Source organism: Rutidosis leptorrhynchoides, chromosome 4 (assembly GCF_046630445.1).
Source record: "Rutidosis leptorrhynchoides isolate AG116_Rl617_1_P2 chromosome 4, CSIRO_AGI_Rlap_v1, whole genome shotgun sequence".
Taxonomy (NCBI): Eukaryota; Viridiplantae; Streptophyta; class Magnoliopsida; order Asterales; family Asteraceae; genus Rutidosis; species Rutidosis leptorrhynchoides.
The window spans coordinates 354,995,676-355,021,564 of NC_092336.1; the positions used below are offsets into that span (position 1 = coordinate 354,995,676).

The 25,889-nt window shown below is 33.0% G+C and overlaps 1 protein-coding gene and 1 long non-coding RNA gene across 3 annotated transcripts; one reads left to right on the plus strand and one right to left on the minus strand.

The window, feature by feature from the left end:
- Positions 1-825, minus strand: LOC139845552 (uncharacterized). The gene is made up of 2 exons (XR_011758386.1): positions 570-825; positions 1-447 (listed from the first exon to the last, which is right to left on the minus strand). It is a non-coding gene; the product is annotated as an uncharacterized lncRNA (long non-coding RNA).
- Positions 826-23,605: 22,780 nt separating this feature from the next.
- LOC139843772 (large ribosomal subunit protein eL6-like) lies at positions 23,606-25,874 on the plus strand. Of its 2 annotated transcripts, none has more exons than XM_071833922.1 (5): positions 23,606-23,651; positions 24,294-24,566; positions 24,664-24,770; positions 25,275-25,456; positions 25,566-25,874. In XM_071833922.1, the coding sequence occupies exons 2-5, from the start codon at positions 24,310-24,312 to the stop codon at positions 25,719-25,721; spliced, it is 702 nt and encodes a 233-aa protein (XP_071690023.1). In that variant the 5' UTR covers positions 23,606-23,651; positions 24,294-24,309; the 3' UTR covers positions 25,722-25,874. The 2 variants fall into 2 exon arrangements, with proteins under 2 accessions (XP_071690023.1, XP_071690024.1); XM_071833923.1 differs by having other exon boundaries at positions 24,299-24,566.
- The last annotated feature ends 15 nt before the right edge of the window (positions 25,875-25,889 follow it).

The window sequence follows — 25,889 nt, forward strand, 5'->3', positions numbered from 1 at the left end:
AAAACAAATTTTAGCTCTGTCATTTCATCGAGCACGTTGTGTGCATTCAACATGACAAACTTTTGAAACTAAGCATGAAGATATCTTCTTCAGCCTCATACTTCAAGTAGAAAATCAAAAATATACATTTAGAATGAAACGTAGCTAGTGTGATATTAGTCCAAATCTGAGCTGAAAGCTTAAACATATACAAATCTATAGAAATAAAGATTATATGGAACTTTCAGTGTGCATAATAGGTCTTCAATAACCATTACCCGATACCAATTTTAATTCGCCAGCTTAATATCTCTTGATAGCTACAACCTTCAATGATCAGAATAAAAGCTTTCCATGATCTCACTATACTGACTCAACTGTAACTATATATTTGTAGGAAAAACCCATACATTTGTAGGAAAAAATGACAAACTGATCCTTGGAATACTAACCTGCTAAAGCAAGACACTGTTGGAAAAAATGACAAACTGAAGGTTCTTAGCAATGAATAATTATTAAGCAACAGAGTTATTTATATTTATAAATTGTATAAAAAAGAAAAGAGATGGAAAAGAAATATTTGACCTTACCTTCTCAAATGGCGATGAAGAAGGAAGATAAGAATAGAAGATAATGAAAACCTAATACTCCGTATTTAATGTCACGTAATTTAAATTTTGAAATCTCTACCAAAGATAAAAAAGGAAGAGTGCAAGAGTAGATGATGGTGGAGCACGTGACTTCGTGGTGGTGCTTGTAGATGATGGCGGAGATGGTGGCGGAGATGTGGCGGCTATAGATTGGAATCAATTTAGATGATGCCTGGCAGTGGACATGTGGTGATGCCTGGCCCCCGCCTGACTAGAGGTATGAGGTTCCAGCCTCGTCACCTACAAAGTATATTATTTGAAAAAAATTCCTTGAGTGTGGTCCAAAATGATGGTTGACTAAGGTCCGGCCCGCCTGTCCCGTATAGGATGGTTTAAGGGTCGGATCCCCCTCAGTGTGGTTCGGGTTTCCTGTCCGAATACGTGTGTGTGCAAATGATGAATAGGCTTCGGTCCGAACTGATGCAAGTTTGCAGTTCAAAAAAAATTAGATGATGCCTGTAGATGATGAAGGAGATGGTGGCTGAAATGAATTTATGGTTTGTGTCAAATGAAGGGGTTTAAAGGGTTAAATTGTACAGGTAAAAGGCACGTGTGAAGCTTTTTTTAGCTGCATTTTTTAAAAATTTTATCTCTTTTTCTAATTACTAATTAATAATACAAAAATATTTAATTATTTCAATTAATTAATTACAAATAATGATGTAAGCATCATGTTATTAGAATGTGCTATGTGTCCTTGATTATTTTTTTAAGGTAATGTTTTAATTATAAAATAAAATAAAATGATAATTTACTAGCATGTATAGAAATAGAATAAAATACTTTTAATAAATCATCAACTATTCATAAATCTTACATGGCGCAACAACAACCTTAAATAAAAAAATAAAAATCTTAATCAAGACCCTTCATTTAATTGTATACGTTTTCTAAAGAGTGCAAACGTCATCAGCAAAAGAAAATTACAATAATATCCCTACTATATCAAAAACGTACGCGATAATCTATTTCTCATTTGCACATTCCCCACTACTCTTTTAATACTAGTTAACATGTAACAACGATGAACCTCAAAATTAGCGTAAAAAATAAACCCTAACAAGTTGGCGATGATACAGTTAGCGTACGCAAATTTTGTGCACTACTTGTGACGACCCGATAAAATCGCCATTGACGGCGCCGTCAACTTAGGTCCCGTTACGTGATCATAGTCCCTAAATGAGACGCGTTTGACCAAAATTATGTCGCATTCATTTGAAACTTGTATGACTTGCAAAGTTTTAAGTAAACCAAGCGGTTCGACAACAGGTTTAAGTTTACAAAAGTTAATAAGTATAAATGAAATAACTTGCGATATAATATAAGTTGAAAATCACGAAAGCTATCAATAGCATATGCATGTAAACATTAAGTTTGAATTCAAAGGTGCTATTACTAGCGTATGCATGTATGCTTGACCCCAAGCAAGTAATCAAAGTGTGCAGAAGCATGTATCAAGTAGCAAAGTATGAGCCTGAGAAACATATAGAGAACTGTCAACGAAAAACGTTGGTGAAATCATAGGTGTATTTGTAAACGTTGTTTTTGAACCACAAGATTTAGTTTGAAGTTGATTATCCAAATCGTTTGCATTTCAAAGTTGTTGTACGTTTGCCGAGCACCCAATTATCAAGGTTTAACTGAATGGTACCTCTGAATCATAGTGTTAGAACCTACACTATACCCGAAAATATATTTCATCCACCGACGGTAGCGAACCGTCCGAATGAGAGTTCGTCAAACCCGTATTGCCACACAACATAAGTTCACGCTTACACTTACACCCTGCAAGTGTAACTGGTGATAATTGGACTTGAGGATTTTTGTTCTAACTCGTGCGTGGAATGTTTGTCTCGTACTTGTGTTCAAAGTATAAAAGTATAAACCGTATATGTTTCTCATCCCATGATTTAAAAGTATAAAAATTGTTGAAAAGATGGGACTATGATCTCACCGTAGTTGCATGCCAAAGTACTTGAAATTAAACGTTGTGCAAATGAAAGTTGCTTAGCCTTGACCTAAACAAATAAGTTGTATCAATTACCGGTTACGACACAAGGTCGGGCGAAATGTGTTCAATTAGTCCTATGGCTCGTTACGACTAGATTATATAGCATGTGAATCACGTTGTCAAGTTTCATGCGAGATACAAGTACAAGAGAGAGATTATAACGATTAAACAACGTATTGGTTAAGTTTGAATAAAAGTCAACTTTGGTCAAAGTCAAAGTTAACGAAAAAGTCAACACGTTCGGGTCGGGTCTCGGACAATTTTTCTAAGTTACATAATCATATATGAGCATGTTAGAACAAGTTACATGTTAATCGGAGGTGCATAGCATAGTTATAATTAAACGTGAAAACGAAAATTTGAACAGCCCTTGACAGACCATCTGGACGGCGTCCAGCAAAGAAGGCATGGACGGCGTCTAAGGTTTGGGACGGCGTCCAAAAACACCTGGGCTGCTGAATGCTGAAATTTCACAAGTCTCGAACCAAAACTCTTTCAAACACAAATGATTAACCGCAAACACTAAAAACACGTATCTTATATCGTTGGAAAGGTATTTTGATGAGGGAAACAACTAAACACATATCATCAAACAATTACATCATTTAAAATGACCAAATCCTCGTCGAATGATCATTAAAAGTTCATTATTAAAGTTTCAAGTTTGTAAAACGCATTTCATGATTCGGGAACTTACTACACACATATAATATGCCATTTCGTAGGTAATTATGAAACAACCCAACCCGTATTAAACCGGCCCATAAAAATTTTTCCTTTTAATATACGTTAAATAACACTTTAGGTCCTATTACACAATTTCCAAAACGTATTTATTACCAAAGTAAGTTCAACGAATCTTGAAAACATACAATAATAATTAAAACTCCTTAATGCAATAATACGTTGGTTAAAGCATAAACCGGTTATAATCATTATGACCCGACTAGTTACGTTTACACAAAACCGAGCATGTTGATTTGGGACTACGCTACCCAAATTCTAATCGAGTCCAAAAGCAAGATCTTATAAAGCAACCTAGCTAAGATCTCTAATCCCCACGCTTACCCGAGCCTCCAACGCGCGAACCTATAAAAATATCAACAACGAGAGGGTAAGCTAATGCTTAGTGAATGTAAAGATACTATACACATACATATGCATAAAAATGGCTACGCATCATCAAACATCAAAATAACACATACCGGCTCCGCATGGTAAACAAACTACAAAAGAGCACATACACAAAGTAGCTACACGCTACGTAATCACCAAGCTAACGCCACAAGATTAGCTACAACACAATAATAAGTATATACGCGTATACCATAAATATAATCAACAATAACGATAAGGTTATCCCCTTAACCCAAACCACTTGAAGGTCGGCCGAACTACCCGAGCCTTAGTGAATTCGCACTACCCGAGATTCACTTCCTTCGCCACTTCTACAATCGAGGTTGGCCGAACTACCCGAGCCTTAGTGAATTCGCACAACCCGAAATTCACCACCTCATCACCAAGATGACCGAAACAACCCGAGTCATCATGAATCCGCACTAATCGAGATTCATTTCCTCAACAACAAATGCTAGTAACCTATCGCCAAAAGGGTTATCCAAAACGCTAGCCAATTCACAATGTCAAGGGTAAAAACCCACAACGCATAAGCGTATCACATGGACCCGAAGCACAAGGTCCATTCTCCCACACGAACTGATGTTATGCGAGGTGTATATAAAATAGCTTATATTTTTACAGGAAAAACCAAGGTTGTAAAAGTCGCGAGTCGGGGACGCATCGGTCGAGACCTAAAAAGGACGCGCCGGCCGAGTCGGGGACGCGTCGGGGGACGCATCGGTCATTGACCAACGTTGACTTTATTAATAATTTCTTAAATATATATTTATATATGTATAAAATAGTTGATTATGTATCATAAATTTCTTAAATAAGAACTTGAATCTAAATACAATCAAACTTCAAACTCAATTAATGTTACCGAGTACATAATCAGTAAGGACACAGAGAAAAGAGCGGCCCGAAAAATGAAAACAAACCCTAATTTTAAAACATATCACATTTTGACGAAAATTTGACTGATTTTGACCGTGTTTGACCAACTTTGACCGTCTTTGACAGACTTTGACTGAACTTTTAGCTTTGCCCGTCTTTTGAGTCGTTTTTAGAAAAAACGGGACGGAGAACCCAAAAAAACGACGCATCGGCCGACGCGTCGGCCAAGTCGGCCGACTTTTACAACACTGGGAAAAACTATTAAATACGATACAATTTTACACAAGATATTTATTTATTTATAGAATGGATATACTTAAACCTTGCTACAACACTTATAGGCAGTGTACCTAATCGTACAGTAGTATAGTTTTTAGTAAGTCCGGTTCGTTCCACAGGGAATCTTTTAATCAAAGCTTAACGCTATATTAGTTTTATTTTATAAAAATACAAATATATATATATAAGTAATATTATTATTATAAAGGGGGTTTTTACCGTTTAATGACCGGTTTGTCGATTTTAAAACTTTAGTCGCAGTTAAAACCTAATGTAAAATAATAAAAATAAATATAACTTAATTTAAAGCGTAAAGTAAATAACAATAATGAAATTGCGATAAATAAAAGTGCGATGAAATAAAATACAATAATTAAAAAGTACGATAATTAAAAGTGCAATTAAATACAATAACAATAAATTAAAGTGCAATAATTAGAAGTGCAATTAAATATAAAATAAAGGAATTTAAATATGAAATAAAAGAATTATGCTTATTTAAACTTCCGTAATCATGATGTTTGACGTGTTGATTTTAGTTTTATGCCCATGGGTTAATTGTCCTTTGTCCTGGATTATTTAATATGTCCGTCTGGTTTTTGTCCATAACAGTCCATCAGTCATAAATATAAAGTGCGAGTATCCTCGTCAAATTATCCTATTACCCGAAGTTAAATATTCCAACTAATTGGGGACTTAAACTGTAACAAGATTTTAATACTTTGTTTAATAATTACACCAGGTTATCGACTGCGTGTAACCCAAGGTTTTAATACTTTGTTATCAATTATGCCAAGTGTCCTTGTACATAATTTTACCCCTGTTTTAATAATTCTAGTGACTATTAATTCATTTCCGTGTCCGGTTAAATGAACAATTATTCGTACATATAAATACTCCGCCCATCGTGTCCGATCGAGTGTATATGGTTATTTATAGGAACGTCCAATTGTAAATCTTTATATTAAAATTAACAAATTATCATTTAGTTAAACAAATATAAAGCCCATTAATAGCCCATAGTCTAATTTCCACAAGTGTCGTTCTTTTGTCCAAACCCCAATTATAGTACAAAGCCCAAATACCCAATTTTAATATTTTTAGCCCAATATCATGATTACTTCAGATTAAATAAGCATAATAATAACTTAGCTACGAGACATTAAATTAAAAAGGTTGAACATAACTTACAATGATTAAAAATAGCGTAGCGTTACACGGACAGAATTTCGACTTACACCCTTACAACATTCGCTAACATACCCTTATTATTAGAATTAAAATTAAAATTATAATATATATATATATATATATATATATATATATATATATATATATATATATATATATATATATATATATATATATATATATATATATATATATATATATGTTTACGAGATAGAGAGAAAGATATGGATATATGGTACACCAGAGCTCGTGTTTTATAGGCCTTGTGAACTGAAAAAGTTGGCCATGCGATCGCATGGCTTTTGTGCCTCCAGGCCATGCGATCGCATGGTGGTAGGTGACAGCTCAAAATTCTTGTTTTCTTGTTTGTCGACGTTTTAATTAAATAAATATAATATATAAATAATTATAAGAATTATTTAAATATTATATTATATTTATGTGCATAGTTGACTTGTAATTTTTAGTCCGTTGCGTCGAGCGTTGAGAGTTGACTCTGGTCCCGGTTCCGGATTTTCGAACGTCCTTGCGAATAATTTAATATCTTGTACTTTGCTTTTTGAATCTTGTACTCTTGTAATTTTGAGACGTTTCTTATCAATAATTGGAACCTCTTTGATTGTATTTTGTACTTTTGAGCTTTTTGGTCGTTTGCGTCTTCAATTTGTCGAATCTGTCTTTTGTCTTTACCTTTTATTATTTAAACGAATATCACTTGTAAATAGAACAGTTGCAACTAAAAGCTTGTCTTTCTTGAGGGATAATGCTATGAAATATATGTTCGTTTTTAGCATTATCACGAACATAGAGTTAACCCGAACAAGGGTCACCCTACACACACGCACCCATTTTACACATACACATGTGCATAGTAAATTTACACTCACCTTGAAGTCTTGATGGATGCCAAACCAAAGTCCGCAAACTCCAATAGAACATACCTATTCCATTATCACATAACAAATAACACGATTATGGTGGATTTACAAACCAACCCAAACCGACAACTGTTCAATTTCGACCCAATTGCAATTCCAAGCTCAAACCATGCCCAAACTAACCAATAATCACTAACAATAGTGACAATGGTCCTAATACGCCAGTTAAACCCAATCATAGGTGTTAAACACCTATCTTGCCCAAAATGACACTTAAACCCTAATTTTGACCCATTTCAAAATTAGTCAACCACATGAACCCTAATGGCTTCCAACACCTCAATAATCACTAAATACTAGTGATTTCACCCATTTACAAGTCTTACAAGCTTACACTTGCTCACCAAACCCAAAACCCGCCAATAACAATAATAAACCCGAATCTTAGTGTTAATCTTCAATTAACAACTAAATGGGTTCCATCTATGAACATACAAGTCAAAAGCCCCAAATTTGAATGATGAACACAAAAATAAAATTCGGAGTTAGAGCTTACCGCTAGTATCACCTTGTAGCTAGGAACGAGGAGAACAAACTTGTCTCTTACGCTTTCGATCAAAACCCGCTTCTTCCTTTCCAAAAATCCCTTTGAATCAATTGGGGTTTGAAGTTTTTGAGAGGAAAATGAGAAGAAAAGGAAAAAGAAATATAGAAATGAAATGAGTGGATGAGATTAAGATCTCAAATCTGACTCACACACGAAAAGACCAAAATGCCCTCGAATATCCTTTAAAATTGCAAATCTGGTACCAGCTCGCCCAGAATGCCGCGCCGCGGCCTTAATCGTCGCGCCGCGACCTATAACGTATTCTGGTGGTTGCCTTAACATGCCTCCTGGAATTGAAATCAGCTGAATGCCGCGCTGAAAAGAACCGTCCTAATCCATCTGGACGAAGTCTTCAACAGTTGGTCCCATTTCTAGGTTCTGACCTCTATATGCCATGAACGACTCCATGTAATATGAGCAAATGCACAGCGAAAGATTTCTTTCACACCTGAGAATAAACATGCTTTAAAGATGTAACACCCTAGGCAAATCCCACATCGCCCATGGATATGAGTGATCATGGGATTATAAGGTAATACTCACGCTTAAATGACACAACGCGTTTTGGGACCACAGGTTGAGCAGAAGTGTGAATACGTTGAATTTAAACGTGCTCGGGCGAGAGCACTACCAGGATGGGTGACCTCCTGGGAAAGTGCTTCTCGTGCGTGGTCACCAAGAAAAAGCCGTGCGCCTACGGGCAAAGCGGACAATATTGTGGTCATGTTAAGTTGGGGTGTTACAGAATGGTATCAGAGCCACTCATGTGTTGTTGGGGGTGGTGGGGCAAACCTCATCGAAGACGATGAGTCCCTGAGGGGGGGTGAATGTAACACCCTAGGCAAATCCCACATCGCCCACGAACATGAGTGATCATGGGATTATAAGGTAATACTCACGCTTAAATGACACAACGCGTTTTGGGACCACAGGTTGAGCAGAAGTGTGGGTACGTTGAAGTTAAGTGTGCTCGGGCGAGAGCACTACCAGGATGGGTGACCTCCTGGGAAAGTGCTTCTCGTGTGTGGTCACCAAGAAAAAGTCGTGCGTCTACGGGCAAAGCGGACAATATTGTGGTCATGTTAAGCTGGGGTGTTACAAAAGTGTCAACCAAAAGGTTGGTGAGTTCATAAGTTTATCATAAAATAATAAAATTCATCATTTTGATAGACCACAAGATTTAAATCCTGCATGGTACAAATGGGCCCGAATCCTATACCCACCTGTAATGTACATGCGATATCTTTTAAATACACTACACCTTTCTCGTGTATGAAATCATCTTTCATAAATCTTAGTAACCGTACACATATCTCGTGCACAAAAATAACATACACATAACCTGTGTATAAAATCATTCTCTCGATACCTAACATTCACTTTTCATTTCTTTCATAGCTTAGCTTGGTAACCGACCTTTACATATAATGCGCATAATAATATCCCCAAAACAGAACATCTCGTCTGTATAATAATCATATAAACTTCGTAGTACTAAACACCACACCCACTAGCCCTTCCGTCTAGTGAACATTCTGGGTGGGGGTGTTAAACCCGGTAGCTACCTTTAGGATTCGCGTGAATTAGGGCCATACCCAATTCTAATTCTTAGGTTACCAAGCAATAATAATCAGGGAAAAAATATTCACAACAATTAGTGGCAATTATCAAGTCCACATAATTCAATAATAATCCATAGAACTTCTGTCTGCATAATAATTCATTCGAGGAATGTTTTGCTTGTGTCTATCTCGTCAAACATTTATAAAAGCATTTCTTGTATTCGCAGTTCAAAAATATATTTCAAAAGCATTTAATAAAGCAGTTGTAAAAACAGCGCATGTATTCCCAGTCCCAAAAATATAAAGAGTAAAAGGGAGCAAATGAACTCACCTAATGTATTTTGTAGTAAAAATACATATGACTATATTGAACAATGCAGGGTTGGCTTCGGATTCACGAACCTATATCATTTATATATATATTAACACATATAATGGTAATCGAACGAATTTATATATTACTACAAGTGATATAATTGTTTTATGTTTCATTAATTCATTTATTAATATTAATAAAATAATTTCTTATTAAGGTAGTTTAATAATTTATTCATAAAAGTAAGAACTTTACATTAAGGTCTTTATGATAAAAATATATAGTTTAATTACTAATATTTTATTGATAAAATATAATAATATGTAATATCAATATAATTGTAATGTATTTTTTTTATATAAATACCTTCAGTTTGCAAAACTTAATATTTGTAATAATACTAAATTAAGGATAATAATAATGATGATAATGTTACCTTTTAATGATGTTATTTTTTATACGGAAAATGATAGTTTTTTTTAATAATAACAAAATAATAATTTTAGTAAGAATGATACTTTTAATAATAATAGTAGTTTTTAATAAAATTCTAAGTTTAATAATAATGATAAAAATAAAATAATAATAATGATAATAATAATGTTAAAAATAATAATAATAATAATAATAATAATAATATTAATAATTAATAATAATAATATTAATAATAATAAGAATAAGAATTATAATATACCATGATAGTGGGCTAGTTCAAACTACCATTTCTACGGCCCATTCAAATGATAAAGTCCAAAACAGATTAGTTGGCCTGTTTATAAACAAACCGCTCCGGTATAAGTTGTTAATCCGGATCCAAAAACAGCTCTAGCACTCACAGTTTCAAATCATCCCTAAATCTTCAACCATAACCCTAATGTGTTTGTCAACGATTTACATCATAAATCAATCTCTGTTCGTCGACAAAAGCAGGAACCAGAATTTGATTATCATTAGGAATCGAGTAGAAGGAGGTTGTAGCAACAATCAATCGATTGAATAGGTCATTAATTCTCCTATCGATCAATAAATCATCGATTCATCAACGGATCAGGTATGTGATTGACTTCTCAATTTCTATTAATTTCTTAAATCCTTTGATATATCCGGTACTTTTATTTGATCGAACTAGGGTAACAATCTTTGGTGTTCTTGATGAGTATGAGGATGGTGATTAATAATTATGATGAGGGTTAGTGATTGTTTGAATAGTGATTCAAAATATAAAAAAATGAAGCGGTAGTACTATAGAATCTGAGTAACACTAGTCATAGAGGTTACAGGTTCAATAAGGATATGGAACGGGGTCTTGTTTTGGATCAGAAAGCAGAACAATAGATGATGTTCTTTTATTTAGTTACCTAATTATATAATTACGTATTTTTTTCTAAGCTATCATCGTTCATCATAAATTATTAATCAATTTATTATTATCTGTTTGATTTGTATATGAAGGATTGAGTATCATATTGTAAACAGGTTCGATTCATGATTTAACATTAGAAATCGAAGGTGTACTGGCTTGATGATTTGCAGGTGTAATAACAGCAAGTTAGTAGCACAACGGTGGTGCTTGGTTTGTGCTTGAGCTTGAAATAAAAAGTATTAAACAGTATGGCTGCAGTAGCAGTTCCTTCAATTGAAACAGACATGAAACCTGGTATACAGCAGCAGAAGTAACTGTTGTATTAGCAGCAGTCCAGTGGAAACAATAACATAGCAGGTAGCTTGGTGATGATGATGGTGATTATGGGCAGTTGAAAATGGCAGCAGCAGTACAATAATTGATGGTGATTACCTGGTGGAGGAAAATGGTGAACAAGGATTGCAGTGGTGTGTTATGGTTCTAGGAGGGTAGCTTTTGGTTGGTGTTTTGGTTCGATCCTAAACAGGAAAACAGAACCTGTGACCGGTGGTGTGGTGTTCTCGATTGACTGAAATCAAGAAGGCAGGTTGAAGTAATCAAGAAGGATGATTCATGTACACATGTTATATCTATATGTGCAATGTAATTATATAATATATGGTAAAGTATTATATAATTTTACTTATATTTGTGTGATTGTATCAATTAGAAATAGTGGGTAGATTGACACAATCAAAACATCCGTGATTATTGGTTATTTGTCCATTGGTGTTTGTCTAATAGAGAAGGAATATATGGTGGTTGATCATGCAATGTATGTGTCTATATATGCTTTCCATAAAACACATAATAAAGTTTCCACATGTCATTTACACAGTAAAGCATCTTGTGACCCAATAGTATAGTAGATATAATTATGAGTGGGTGTCTATATTTATGAGTTTATATAATATTGATATGTATACACATGCTAGTTGGTCCGAACATATATATACTAATATGATCTACTAGTAACCAGAATTATTAAAAATTCAGAAAATAGAACATGGGTGTGTTTGAGGGTTGATTCATGAATGTGATATATATAAAGTTTAAAATGATACTAAAGCAATACTACTAATCGAAGTGTCTTGGTCAAGGATATATAAAGTGTCTAAATTGATTACTATGTTGACCATAAACCATATATCTTCAATTCAAATTAACACGTGTAAAGGAATAAGTTAGCAGCCATTTTATTGCCTCTCATTATGCATATGATAAATGACCCCATAATTCACATGCATCAGTTGTTCTAATCAAAATAATAAACAAGTGTTACTTTCATACATTATTCTAACAATAAATCATATAAGATCTTTCTTACGTATTTCAATTTATTATGTAACAATATATATATATATATATATATATATATATATATATATATATATATATATATATATATATATACATATATTTATATATAAATTTATTTATCAAAAGTTGTTCATGAATCGTCGGGAATAGTCAAATGTTACATGAATTCATGGAAATAGTTCGAAAAACTTTGAGACTCAACATTACAAACTTTACTTATCGTGTCGAAATCATATAAGATTAAGTTCCAATTTGATCGAAAATTTTCGGGTCGTCACAGTACCTACCCGTTAAAGAAATTTCGTCCCGAAATTTGAGTGAGGTGGTCATGGTTAACAATAGAAATGTTTTCATGACGAATATGTGCTGATGAATAGAGTTTTGTTACTGTTGAGTAATATAGATAAAATAATTCGATTACTCGAAGAGTACGAGTGAAGCAATCGTAAAAAAAAAAATGAAATGATAAAATAAAGATTTCATCATAAATTTTGACTAGTCATGGTTGAATTTAGAAAATAAGGTGCGTCTTAACCTTTGACGTGGTCACGTTTGAATTCCAGAATTCAAGAGATTTAAAGAAAATCTTCAAAATCTAAAAGATCTGATTCTTCGGTGAATAGAGGAAATTAAGATCTCTATAATTAAATACGGTGATCTGTCTCGATTACCCTTTCTGATATTTCCATTATAAATTAAACTATTCCGTTCCATTATTCTCACCATTCCTATACTTTATTCCTAAATTCAAAAGATTGCGAAAATGTTTAATCCAGTTCTGATTCTTGTTCTTATCCTCACTATCGCAACAATCATTCTCCTTTTCCATTTACCACCGGTGGAATCTGTTTTCTTCTACTTCTCCCTTGGGGTTGTAATGTTTTTAATTTTCCCGTGTCTTTATGTTGCGATAAACATTGATATACACGGTTTGTAATTTTATGTGTTGTTATCGAGCTTTATATTCCCCCTTATATTTTGGAGTTCCATGCTTTCGTTTTCTCTTCCTGACTTCAAGTCAAGTGAATAATGATCCAGAATTTGTAGATATAGAGTTTCTTATGATTATAATATTCCAAGCAGGAAGGAATGGGATAGCACGATTTGATTTTCAAATTTATCAAAATCACGAAAGATAGAACCATCAAGAATACATTTTCTTGATATGTTCAGAAGTTGAATAGAATGAAAGAGTTATGTAACATAACACATGATGATGGTATGATCTACTATGAACCATCATGACGTTTCATTAGAAACTCAGCATGACTTACTGTAATATAATCACGTTGGCCCGGCGTCATTATATTATACTAACCCATGCTTCAATTCCCAACACTTCTCCACCATTCATTCATAATTTATACTTAGATTTTACAGAAGTTTCCAATATAATGGAATACAGAAAACACGAAGAGGTAGATAATTTCGGACAAGAATATTTATGAAAATATCCTCAGAAATATCGAAGATATTTATGATGAAATTTTGAAATTTCTAAGTTCGAAGGTTGATGAAGAAAAATTTTCCGCAAGATTTTAACATGACTTCGGAGCAAGATATTATCTAAAGATTTCATCGGATCCAGAATTACCTGGATTCTTTGAATATAGGTTTTGATCTGTGTATTTGTCCTTGGTCTCCTTCATGGTTAGCTCAATCCGTTTTCCAGTTCCAATTTTTCTGAGCTTTTCCAACATACCATTCTTTATCATCAAACTTCCGATGATTAAGGTCGTTTAAGGTTGTCTACGGTTTCTGCTGCTTCATTCAGCGTTTTCAACATTCAGAGTATTGATTTGTAGACTGAGTGCTTTTAAGAATTTCAGAATGGAATATCATTATTCTAAGAGATAAATGTTATACATATAACTGTTGATGTAGATATGCTGTGAGTTTTCAAAGTACTGATTGCTGATTCCCGGTAATTGGTATGTCAGTTTTCGTTACAAGATGCGGATGAGTATATGATAGGATTTCAATGAACAAAAATAATGATTTATCAAAGAGATTTAAGCCAAGAAGCAACGAGGTTGTTGGTACGTCTACTGGTAATATGGTGGAATATAAAAAGATTCCCTGGTAATAATAAAAGAGCACGCATATATGTCAAAGTTATAATAAGGTTGTTTCGAACGAAAAGTCGAAGTTGACTTGCTGGAGTTGTGACAAAATGAGCTACTTTGGAAAGGGATTGCAAAGTTATTTTCGGTAATAACAATGCCAAAGGAGCTAACACATATACATGTTAAATGTTTACTCAGGTTCCGAGTGTTTTCAGGTGCATAACTATATGCATCAATCTTTTCTTCCGTAGATAAAGTGCGGTTGGTTCATCTTCTTGATTGAGGTGTTTTCAAGAATCATGAAAGTTTGAACACAGATTGTAATCATCAAGATACAAATGAAATTTAAGGTGAAATCAAGTGGCAAACTTGAAGAAATGTTTAGTTTCATATGTTATAATCAGTATTTTAATTCATTTTAATTGTCCAATGTTATTAGTCCACAGTCGATAGTTCACAGTTAACAGTTCAATAATTCATATATAGTTTAATATATAATATTCGAATTAATTAAAATGTATCGTGTACATGTCTTAGACTCGATCACAACTCAAACTATATATATTATTGTAGAATCAACCTCAACCCTGTATAGCTAACTCCAGCATTACTGCATATAGAGTGTCTATGGTTATTCCAAATAATATATATAGATGCGTCGATATGATATATCAAAACCTTGTATACGTGTCCCGATATTTAAAGTGCGTAAAGTAAATAACAGAAATTAAATGACGATAAATAAAATTGCGAGAATTAAAATTGCGATAAATAAAATGCGATAAATAAATTGCGATACGGAATTAACAGTTAGCTAGGAACAGTTAGCTAGGAACAGTTAGCGTGGATTCTTAACAAAATTTCTCATAGTTAATTTGTTTGTTTCTAACAAATTTTATTTTGTCATATGTTTTCTTCATTATGCCACTTGTTGGATTCTGATAGGTCAAAATTCGAATGTGAAATTGAATGAAAATGGTTATTCTGCGGTGAACAGATTCGTATATCGGTGGTTGTAAGTAGGATAGTAAATGACTGTTGAATCAGATTTGAATAATGTACAATGTAACTTATTAATGTGAAATCTAAATATTTCTAGGGTATTACCTACCCGTTAAAATATTTTTACCATTAACAGTTTGTACAAAAGAATTTATAATTACAATCTTTATGAAAATATACTTACATATATATTTTCCTCGGATGTAATCATGAATTTAATTAGTTAATATGATATTAATCTCATTTGCTTTTCGGTTTGAGCTAGAATAAATAATCTCTAAGACTTTAGAGATTGCATAATCACCACGAAGAACGAAGGTAATTGATGTAGATCGATACGTAGAACGGTGATTATACTCGAGGTACAGAATGAGATGTTGAGGCGTGTGTTGTTGAAGCTTGTGTTGCGGATGTTGTTGTTGGTGGTACTGGTATTGCCGGTGCTGTTGCTGAAGCTGGTTGGTTTTGCACCACGTATTCCAAATTGATTACTCGAGCGCGAAGCTCGTTGGCTTCTTCTATTATTCCGGGATGATTGTCGGTCGGAACGAGTGGATGAATAAGGTTTAGAATTGTGGATAGAATATAATCGTGTCGAGCTATTCTGGAAATGAGGCTAAAAATGGTGTTTTGGATAGGTTCGCCGGTAAGTGCTTCAGGTTCATCGTCAAGAGGGTAATTTGGTTGGTGGAAAGGATCGCCCTCTTCTCGTCTCCATTGATTAAGTCGAATACGAACCCATCTCCAATTCATCCAGAATAGATGATGGCTAATTGGTTGATTCATTCTGGTGATGCTGCTTCCGGAGCTTAGGTGGATATCCATGTCGGAATAGTTGTCGGAATAACTATCGGAATAGCTATTGAAATCTAAGGGACTCGAACTGGTTAAGGGATTCATCTCGTACGATCAGATGAAGGATTTTCGATAAGAAATAGATTGTAGGATGTAGATTATTACCCTACAATACATAGTTTACATATGCATATATAATACTAAAATCCCATAAGTTACGAAGGAATCTACGGAAGCTGCCAGGAAAAGTTAACAATAACAGACACGCTAAGATATGAATTTATCTATATACTGTCTATGCAATAGAGGCAGTAAGACGTGTCTAGACTTTAAGGATGATAAGCTAATAATTTTCGACACTAAATGATAAGCAAAACTTTTGACATGCAGACACAGTCGAAGTCCAGACTCATTAATGCATCTAAACAACTACTAGTTAGACACATTAATGCAAGACCTGGTTCGCTAAGACCACCGCTCTAATACTAACTGAAAAGAACCGTCCTAATCCATCTGGACGAAGTCTTCAACAGTTGGTCCCATTGCGAGGTTCTGACCTCTATATGCCATGAACGACTCCATGTAATATGAGCAAATGCACAGTGGAAGATTTCTTTCACACCTGAGAATAAACATGCTTTAAAGTGTCAACCAAAAGGTTGGTGAGTTCATAAGTTTATCATAAAACAATAAAATTCATCATTTTGATAGACCACAAGATTTAAATCCTGCATGGTACAAATGGGCCCGAATCCTATACCCACTGTAATGTACATGCGATATCTTTTAAATACAATACACCTTTCTCATGTACGAAATCATCTTTCATAAATCTTAGTAACCATACACATATCTCGTGCACAAAAATAACATACACATAACCTGTGTATAAAATCATTCTCTCGATACATAACATTCACTTTTCATTTCTTTCATAGCTTGGCTTGGTAACCGACCTTAACATATAATGCGCATAATAATATCCCCAAAACAGAACATCTCGTCTGTATAATAATCATATAAACTTCGAAGTACTAAACACCACGCCCACTAGCCCTTCCGTCTAGTGAACATTCTGGGTGAGGGTGTTAAACCTGGTAGCTACCTTTAGGATTCGCGTGAATTAGGGCCATACCCGATTCTAATTCTTAGGTTACCAAGCAATAATAATCAGGGAAAAAATATTCACAACAGTTAGTGGCAATTATCATGTCCACATAATTCAATAATAATCCACAGAACTTCTGTCTGCATAATAATTCATTCGAGGAATGTTTTGCTTGTGTCTATCTCGTCAAACATTTATAAAAGCATTTCATGTATTCGCAGTTCAAAAAAATATTTCAAAAGCATTTAATAAAGCAGTTGTAAAAACAGCGCATGTATTCTCAGTCCCAAAAATATAAAGAGTAAAAGGGAGCAAATGAACTCACCTAATGTATTTTGTAGTAAAAATACATATGACTATATTGAACAATGCAGGGTTGGCTTCGGATTCACGAACCTATATCATTTATATATATATTAACACATATAATGGTAATCGAACGAATTTATATATTACTACAAGTGATATAATTGTTTTATGTTTCATTAATTCATTTATTAATATTAATAAAATAATTTCTTATTAAGGTAATTTAATAATTTATTCATAAAAGTAAGAACTTTACATTAAGGTCTTTATGATAAAAATATATAGTTTAATTACTAATATTTTATTGATAAAATATAATAATATGTAATATCAATATAATTGTATTTTTTTTTTATATAAATACCTTCAGTTTGCAAAACGTAATATTTGTAATAATACTAAATTAAGGATAATAATAATGATGATAATGTTACCTTTTAATGATGTTATTTTTTTATAAGGAAAATGATAGTTTTTTTTTAATAATAACAAAATAATAATTTTAGTAAGAATGATACTTTTAATAATAATAGTAGTTTTTAATAAAATTATAAGTTTAATAATAATGATAAAAATAAAATAATACTAATGATTATAATAATGTTAATAATAATAATAATAATAATAATAATAATAACAATAATTAATAATAATAATAATAATAATTAATAATAATAATTAATAATAATAATATTAATAAGAATAAGAATAATAATTATAATATACCATGATAGTGGGCTAGTTCAAACTACAATTTCTACGGCCCATTCAAATGATAAAGTCCAAAACAGATTAGTTGGCCTGTTTATAAACAAGCCGCTCCGGTATAAGTTGTTAATCCGGATCCAAAAATAGCTCGAGCACTCACAGTTTCAAATCATCCCTAAATCTTCAACCATAACCCTAATGTGTTTGTCAACGATTTACATCATAAATCAATCTCTGTTCGTCGACAAAAGCAAGAACCAGAATTTGATTATCATTAGGAATCGAGTAGAAGGAGGTTGCAGCAACAATCAATCGATTGAATAGGTCATTAATTCTCCGATCGATCAATAAATCATCGATTTATCAACGGATCAGGTATGTGATTGACTTCTCAATTTCTATTAATTTCTTAAATCCTTTGATATATCCTGTACTTTTATTTGATCGAACTAGGGTAACAATCTTTGGTGTTCTTGATGAGTATGAGGATGGTGATTAATAATTATGATGAGGGTTAGTGATTGTTTGAATAGTGATTCAAAATAAAAAAAATGAAGCGATAGTACTATAGAATCTAAGTAACACTAGTCATAGAGGTTACAGGTTCAATAAGGATATGGAATGGGGTCTTGTTTTGGATCAGAAAGCAGAACAATAGACGATGTTCTTTTATTTAGTTACCTAATTATATAATTATGTATTTTTTTTCTAAGCTATCATCATTCATCATAAATTATTAATCAATTTATTATTATCTGTTTGATTTGTATATGAAGGATTGAGTATCATATTGTAAACAGGTTCGATTCATGATTTAACATTAGAAATCGAAGGTGTACTGGCTTGATGATTTGCAGGTGTAATAAGAGCAAGTTAGTAGCACAACGGTGGTGCTTGGTTTGTGCTTGAGCTCGAAATAAAAAGTATTAAACAGTATAGCTGCAGTAGCAGTTCCTTCAATTGAAACTGACATGAAACCTGGTATACAGCAGCAGAAGTAACTGTTGTATTAGCAGCAGTCCAGTGGAAACAATAACATAGCAGGTAGCTTGGTGATGATGATGGTGATTATGGGCAGTTGAAAATGGCAGCAGCAGTACAATAATTGATGGTGATTACCTGGTGGAGGAAAATGGTGAACAAGGATTGCAGTGGTGTGTTATGGTTCGAGGAGGGTAGCTTTTGTTTGGTGTTTTGGTTCGATCCTAAACAGGAAAACAGAACCTGTGACCGGTGGTGTGGTGTGGTGTTCTCGATTAACTGAAATCAAGAAGGCAGGTTGAAGTAATCAAGAAGGATGATTCATGTACACATGTTATATGTATATGTGCAATGTAATTATATAATATATGGTAAAGTATTATATAATTTTACTTATATTTGTGTGATTGTATCAATTAGAAATAGTGGGTAGATTGACACAATCAAAACATCCGTGATTATTGGTTATTTGTCCATTGGTGTTTGTCTAATAGAGAAGGAATATATGGTGGTTGATCATGCAATGTATGTGTCTATATATGCGTCCCATAAAACACATAATAAAGTTTGCACAGGTCATTTACACAGTAAAGCATCTTGTGACCCAATAGTATAGTAGATATAATTATGAGTGGGTGTCTATATTTATGAGTTTATATAATATTGATATGTATACACATGCTAGTTGGTCCGAACATATATATACTAATATGATCTACTAGTAACCAGAATTATTAAAAATTCAGAAAAGAGAACATGGGTGTGTTTGAGGGTTGATTCATGAATGTGATATATATAAAGTTTAAAATGATACTAAAGCAATATTACTAATCGAAGTGTCTTGGTCAAGGATATATAAAGTGTCTAAATTGATTACTATGTTGACCATAAACCATATATCTCCGATTCAAATTAACATGTGTAAAGGAAGAAGTTAGCAGCCATTTTATTGCCTCTCATTATGCATATGATAAATGACCCCATAATTCACATGCATCAGTTGTTCTAATCAAAATAATAAACAAGTGTTACTTTCATACATAATTCTAACAATAAATCATATAAGATCTTTCTTACGTATTTCAATTTATTATGTAACAATATATATATATATATATATATATATATATATATATATATACACACACATATATATACACACATATATATACACACATATATATATATACATACATATATATATACATACATATATACATATATATATATATATATATATACATATACATATATTTATATATAAATTTATTTATCAAAAGTTGTTCGTGAATAGTCGGGAATAGTCAAATGTTACATGAATTCATGGAAATAGTTCGAAAAACTTTGATACTTAATATTACAAACTTTACTTATCGTGTCGAAATCATATAAGATTAAGTTCAAATTTGATCGGAAATTTCTGGGTCGTCACACGCGCCGCGGCCCTTTCTGTCGCGCCGCGACTCAAGGCGTGGTCTGGTGCCTTCCTTACCATGCCTCCTGATTCTGATTTGTTTGTAATGTCGCGCCGCGACCTACTCCTCCGCGCTGCGACCTTTAACTTGATCTGATCACTTTTCGCATACAAGAACTTTAGCGCACGAACATGTCTCAATTCCTTTATACACTTATCGTACATACGCGATACACCTGTAAATCATGTTCGGGGAAAAACGGGGTGTTACAAATTACGCATACAATACAACTAAGGACTTACCAACAAGGTCTCATACCATTCAAGGCATCAAAAGTCCGTTTTAAAATCTATCAAACCCTAACCAAGAATCACAAAATCGATAATCATGTTAATGTAAGGTTTTCATGTCCTCCAACATACCAAAACGAAGCTAATGATGCTAGTAACATTAACACATAATGTTTAACATCTAACAACACTTAATCAACCAAAATCAAAGATCTGACAAACCCATTTCAAGTATTCATGCTAGTTACTCAAAATAACGAGATCGAACAAACAAATCACATATTCATGTTAGACTTGAGCCGTAGACACTAACTAACACAATTTTAAGTTTAAAGGTCTAATTTTTGGAAATTAGAGATTTTGAAAAGCTTACCCCCAAGCTATGAAATTGGTACCAAATTGAAGAGGATGATGCAAGGATCACAAATATGTAATTTGTTTTGTGATGAGCTTCCTAGATTAGATTTAGATGATAATTGAATGATTTGTGAGTTTGAGAGAAAAAGATGGAAGTAGTAGAGATGATGAGGTGATTGAATGGAGTGAGTGGTGGTGTTGGGGTTTGACTAGTTGACATAGTCAACTAGTTTGACCCCTTGGCAACCTTGGTCCCTCAAGTTTGAAAACGGGTGCGTGAATTAACCAAACGAATTATTCCAAATACGCTAGAGTAAACGGGAGATGTTATAATTTAATAACGAAAATATTGAAAACGCTAATTAACGAAAGATACGAATCTAGATACGAAAGGTATTATTAAAAAAAAGACGGGCGTTAAAATAATTTAACGAAAAAAAGGCAATACTAGTAACTAGTCTACTACGCCGATATCCAAACTCAAATTGACGAGTTTCATAAATTTCCAAACTTATTTCAATTGTTAGATCAAAAATCCTAAAACTATTTATTGTCCCTAAACGGACAATCAATCTTTCTGTGTATTATGAAGTTTTCATTAGTAACTACTTTAACGGTTACGACGTATTCATATACTTTATTTCAGGAAAAGAAGGTAAGTGTTCATTGGAATTTGGGCTTTTCTTTTAGTTTTGTAATTCGATTATGAATCGTGTATTATTGTAGTCTGGCATTCAATTATTCTTCTATTTTCTATATGGATTTTGAATTGAAGAAATTGGAATCTAAGCTTTAGGTACTCATATATCGTCATGTTTTTTTATTGTTGAATACTTTCTTCATAAAGTCAGAGTAATTTCTTTGAACATTGGAACGTTATGTGTTTATAAAATTCAACAATAGATTAGGTTTTTTTTTTTTTTTTTTTTTTTTTTTTTTTTATTATGGGTGATGATATGTACACAACCAATTTTTACACATACATAACCAAACATACTTTACAGTGTTGTACAGTACAACACTGTAAAGCATTTTGGTTGTGTATGTGTAAAAATTGGTTGTGTACATAGCACTCTCCTTTTTTAATATCCAATTTTCATATCTTACAAATTGGATATTTGTTGGTCCCTATGACAACAGTGAGTTTGTAGAGAGGGTGAATACATTTCTTTTTGTTAATTAAAAGTTTTTGACAGTTTAGGTATATAATTAACAATCAGTTAAGAGTTTTTTATAGTGTTTTTCTCAAATCTGTTTGAGGCGGGTTAGAGTGAAGATAAGCTTATACTTTTTTCAAAAGTAAGATCTTTGATTCGTTCGGTTATCTCAACATAGAGCTTTGCTTTCTTTTTCTCAAATCTGATCTGAAAATTAGCTTCCCTCTTCTTTCGATGTTCTAAGTGCTTCTTGAGGTTAGCTATTTGATCTTTTCTTTGCTTCTGATCATCAGAGAGATTAGGTCGTTCAAAGATCTTTTGATGCCTTGTTCAGTAGTATTCATTGAAGCGAGCATTGAAAGCATCATTACCAGCTTGTTGTTTCCTCTGGTATCTCTCAACTAGGGATGGCAATGATCATCCGATTCGATGGATATCCACCCGATCCGATCCGCTTAAAGCGGATATGGATGATTTTAAATGTATATGGATACAGATATGAATGAATCTAAATGGATATGGATATAGATATGGATGAAATATTTCATCCATGGATATATCCATTTACACCCGAAATGCATATACAAATACAAAATATAGATGTATGCATACACAATAACTATTACAAATGTATTTACCATCACACGTACATTTTGTTTGCGACCATATAATGAATTCATTGTGAGGAATGACAATAAAACATGTAAATATAACTTAATAAACATAAATATTAGACATATAATTGGTCATAATTCATGTTTGATGGTAAATTTAACAAATTATGTTGAATCTTCGACAAAATTTTAATTTATGTTATGTTAAATTTATTTTTGTTATATTACGTTTTTTTTTTTCATTACATATTAGAAAATTTTATAACATTTCTTAAATATCCAATGGATATCCATTAACCCGCTTAATCTATTGGATATGGATATGGATGGATGAACTGAATCTAAATGGATATGGATATGGATATGGATATGGATAAACAAATACTAAATGGATATGAATGTGGATATTACGTCACCCGATCCATTGTTATGCCTACTCTCAACATACCTTTGCGTCTTTCTTTCAATACTTCAAGACACATATATTTGTTGGACGCAGAAAAGCCCATTAAGAGTCCAGCCTATCTAAGGCCCAGAAAGAGCTCGCATTATTACAATTCTACCCTTTCACACATTTTATCTTATATCGCCATTTCCATCTCAACCCGCCGCGCTTTATCAGAGCAACCAAGTTACCGGTAATTCATTCAACCTATTTACGATTTCAATTTAAATTATATTTGTTTGTTGTATTTGAATCTGTAATGCTATCAATAAATCGTAGTGTGTACATTCATCAATACTGTGTATGTAATGCTTATAAATGATGTTAAGCAATTTTTCCAACTTTCAGCTGAGCTAGTTCTTTTTTGTCCTAAGTTAGTTCTTATTTGTTTTATACTCCATATATATTTAGGGTTTTTGATATAGTCTTACTTAATAAATTGAGATGCATAACATTGTTATATCATATGTTAGGTTGTTTGTTTTATAGTTTAATATTTAATTAAGATTAATTATTAATTGAGATTGAGATGATATAACTTTTAAGTTGAGAAATATTAAGATTACGATCTAAATTTTGTTTTGCACTGCAGATGTAATACATTTTACTGATTCACATATGTATATAAATATTTTATAAGTTAATATCTCATAAAACATAAACAGTGAGTATACTACGTGATGCATCATTTATATTATGTTGTATATATTTACGAAAACAGATGTCATTTTATTAAATTTTTTATGAAGTTAATCATTTGGGCTAGATTATGTTGTGAGCTCGCTGTTAAAGTTATTATGTTATGATATTGAAGTTGAAAAGCATTGTTTTGTAGTGAAGGTGTAGAAACAATGGCACCAAAGAGTAGCAAGCCCCGTTCGTCAAGAAATCCTGACTTGATCAGAGGTGTGGGTAAGTACTCACGATCCAAGATGTATCACAAGAGGGGTCTTTGGGCTATCAAGGCAAAGAACGGTGGTGTTTTCCCGAAACACGAGAAGAAAGCTGCTGCTGCTGCTCCAGCTGAGAAGCCACCTAAGTTTTACCCGGCTGATGACGTGAAGAAACCGCTTGTGAACAAGCGCAAAGCGAGACCTACCAAGCTTAGGTATATGATTAATCGATTTGATGATGTTTGTGCTATTGATAGCAGATACATATATGATTAGTATTGATTTTTATGATGTTTTTGTGTATGTGTTTAGGGCTAGCATTACCCCAGGAACCGTGCTGATTATTTTGGCTGGGCGGTTCAAGGGAAAGAGAGTTGTTTTTTTGAAACAACTTACTTCTGGATTGTTGCTTGTTACTGGTACTCTAGTGTTCTTTTTTCTCTTAGCTCTATGTATATGTAAATCATATGTTCTATTCTTAATATAGTTTACATTTTTCTAGTTTTTGTCTGCAACATATGATGCTTACTGCTTCTTTAGTTTTGTTTAATTTTGGGAATTACTGTATGATACCATTACAATGTTAAGAATTAATATAACTGTGTTGCGCTCTTATTTTAATGATAACCATGATGATGATTACTGTATAATTTAAAGCTGTTAGTAGGGGAAACTGAACCTAACTGTTTTGTTTACTTTTTGTGGATTATTCTTCTTTTTAACGTTTCCAATTCGATAGTTGTTACAAATAAAATACTGCTGTACTAAGTCTTATGCAATGCAATAGAAAGGTAAGTATATCAATTGTGTTGTCGCCTTTGCTATTATTTATCGCAGTTTGTTTTTAATATGCATGCATTTCTTTCTATTTTTTTTGTCTTAAAGGAATTATTTATTTATTCATGCAATTTTTAATTTCTCAGGACCATTCAAGATCAACGGTGTTCCATTAAGGAGGGTTAATCAGTCATATGTTATCGCCACATCAACAAAGGCAGATATCTCGAAGGTAGATGTCGAGAAATTTGATGACAAGTACTTCGGAAAGAAGGTTGAGAAGAAGAAAAAGAAAGGAGAGGGTGAGTTTTTTGAAGCAGAGAAAGAGGTAATAACATCTTCACTCACTTCATATACATACGTTCTTGCCTGTAATTGTTTTTGTAGTTTCTGCTGTATGCGTAATCTGATTTATGTTTGTATTTTGTGTATTATAGGAAAAGAACACCTTACCTCAGGACAAGAAAGATAACCAAAAAACCATTGATGCAGCATTGATAACGTCGATTGAGGCTGTACCAGAGTTGAAAAGCTATTTGGGTGCTAGATTCTCACTCAAGGCTGGCATGAAGCCACATGAGCTTGTCTTTTAAGGGAAGAACCAAGAAGTATTACCAGCATTAAGTTTGTTTTTGTCAACATAGATCTAGAGGATGATGCATTGTTGGTTTTGTATGTTGAATCTATGGATTTCTTTTTCTATATGCTCCGAGTACAATGAAATTTTGCAAAGAATCTTCATATCAGTTGTCAGTTGTTAT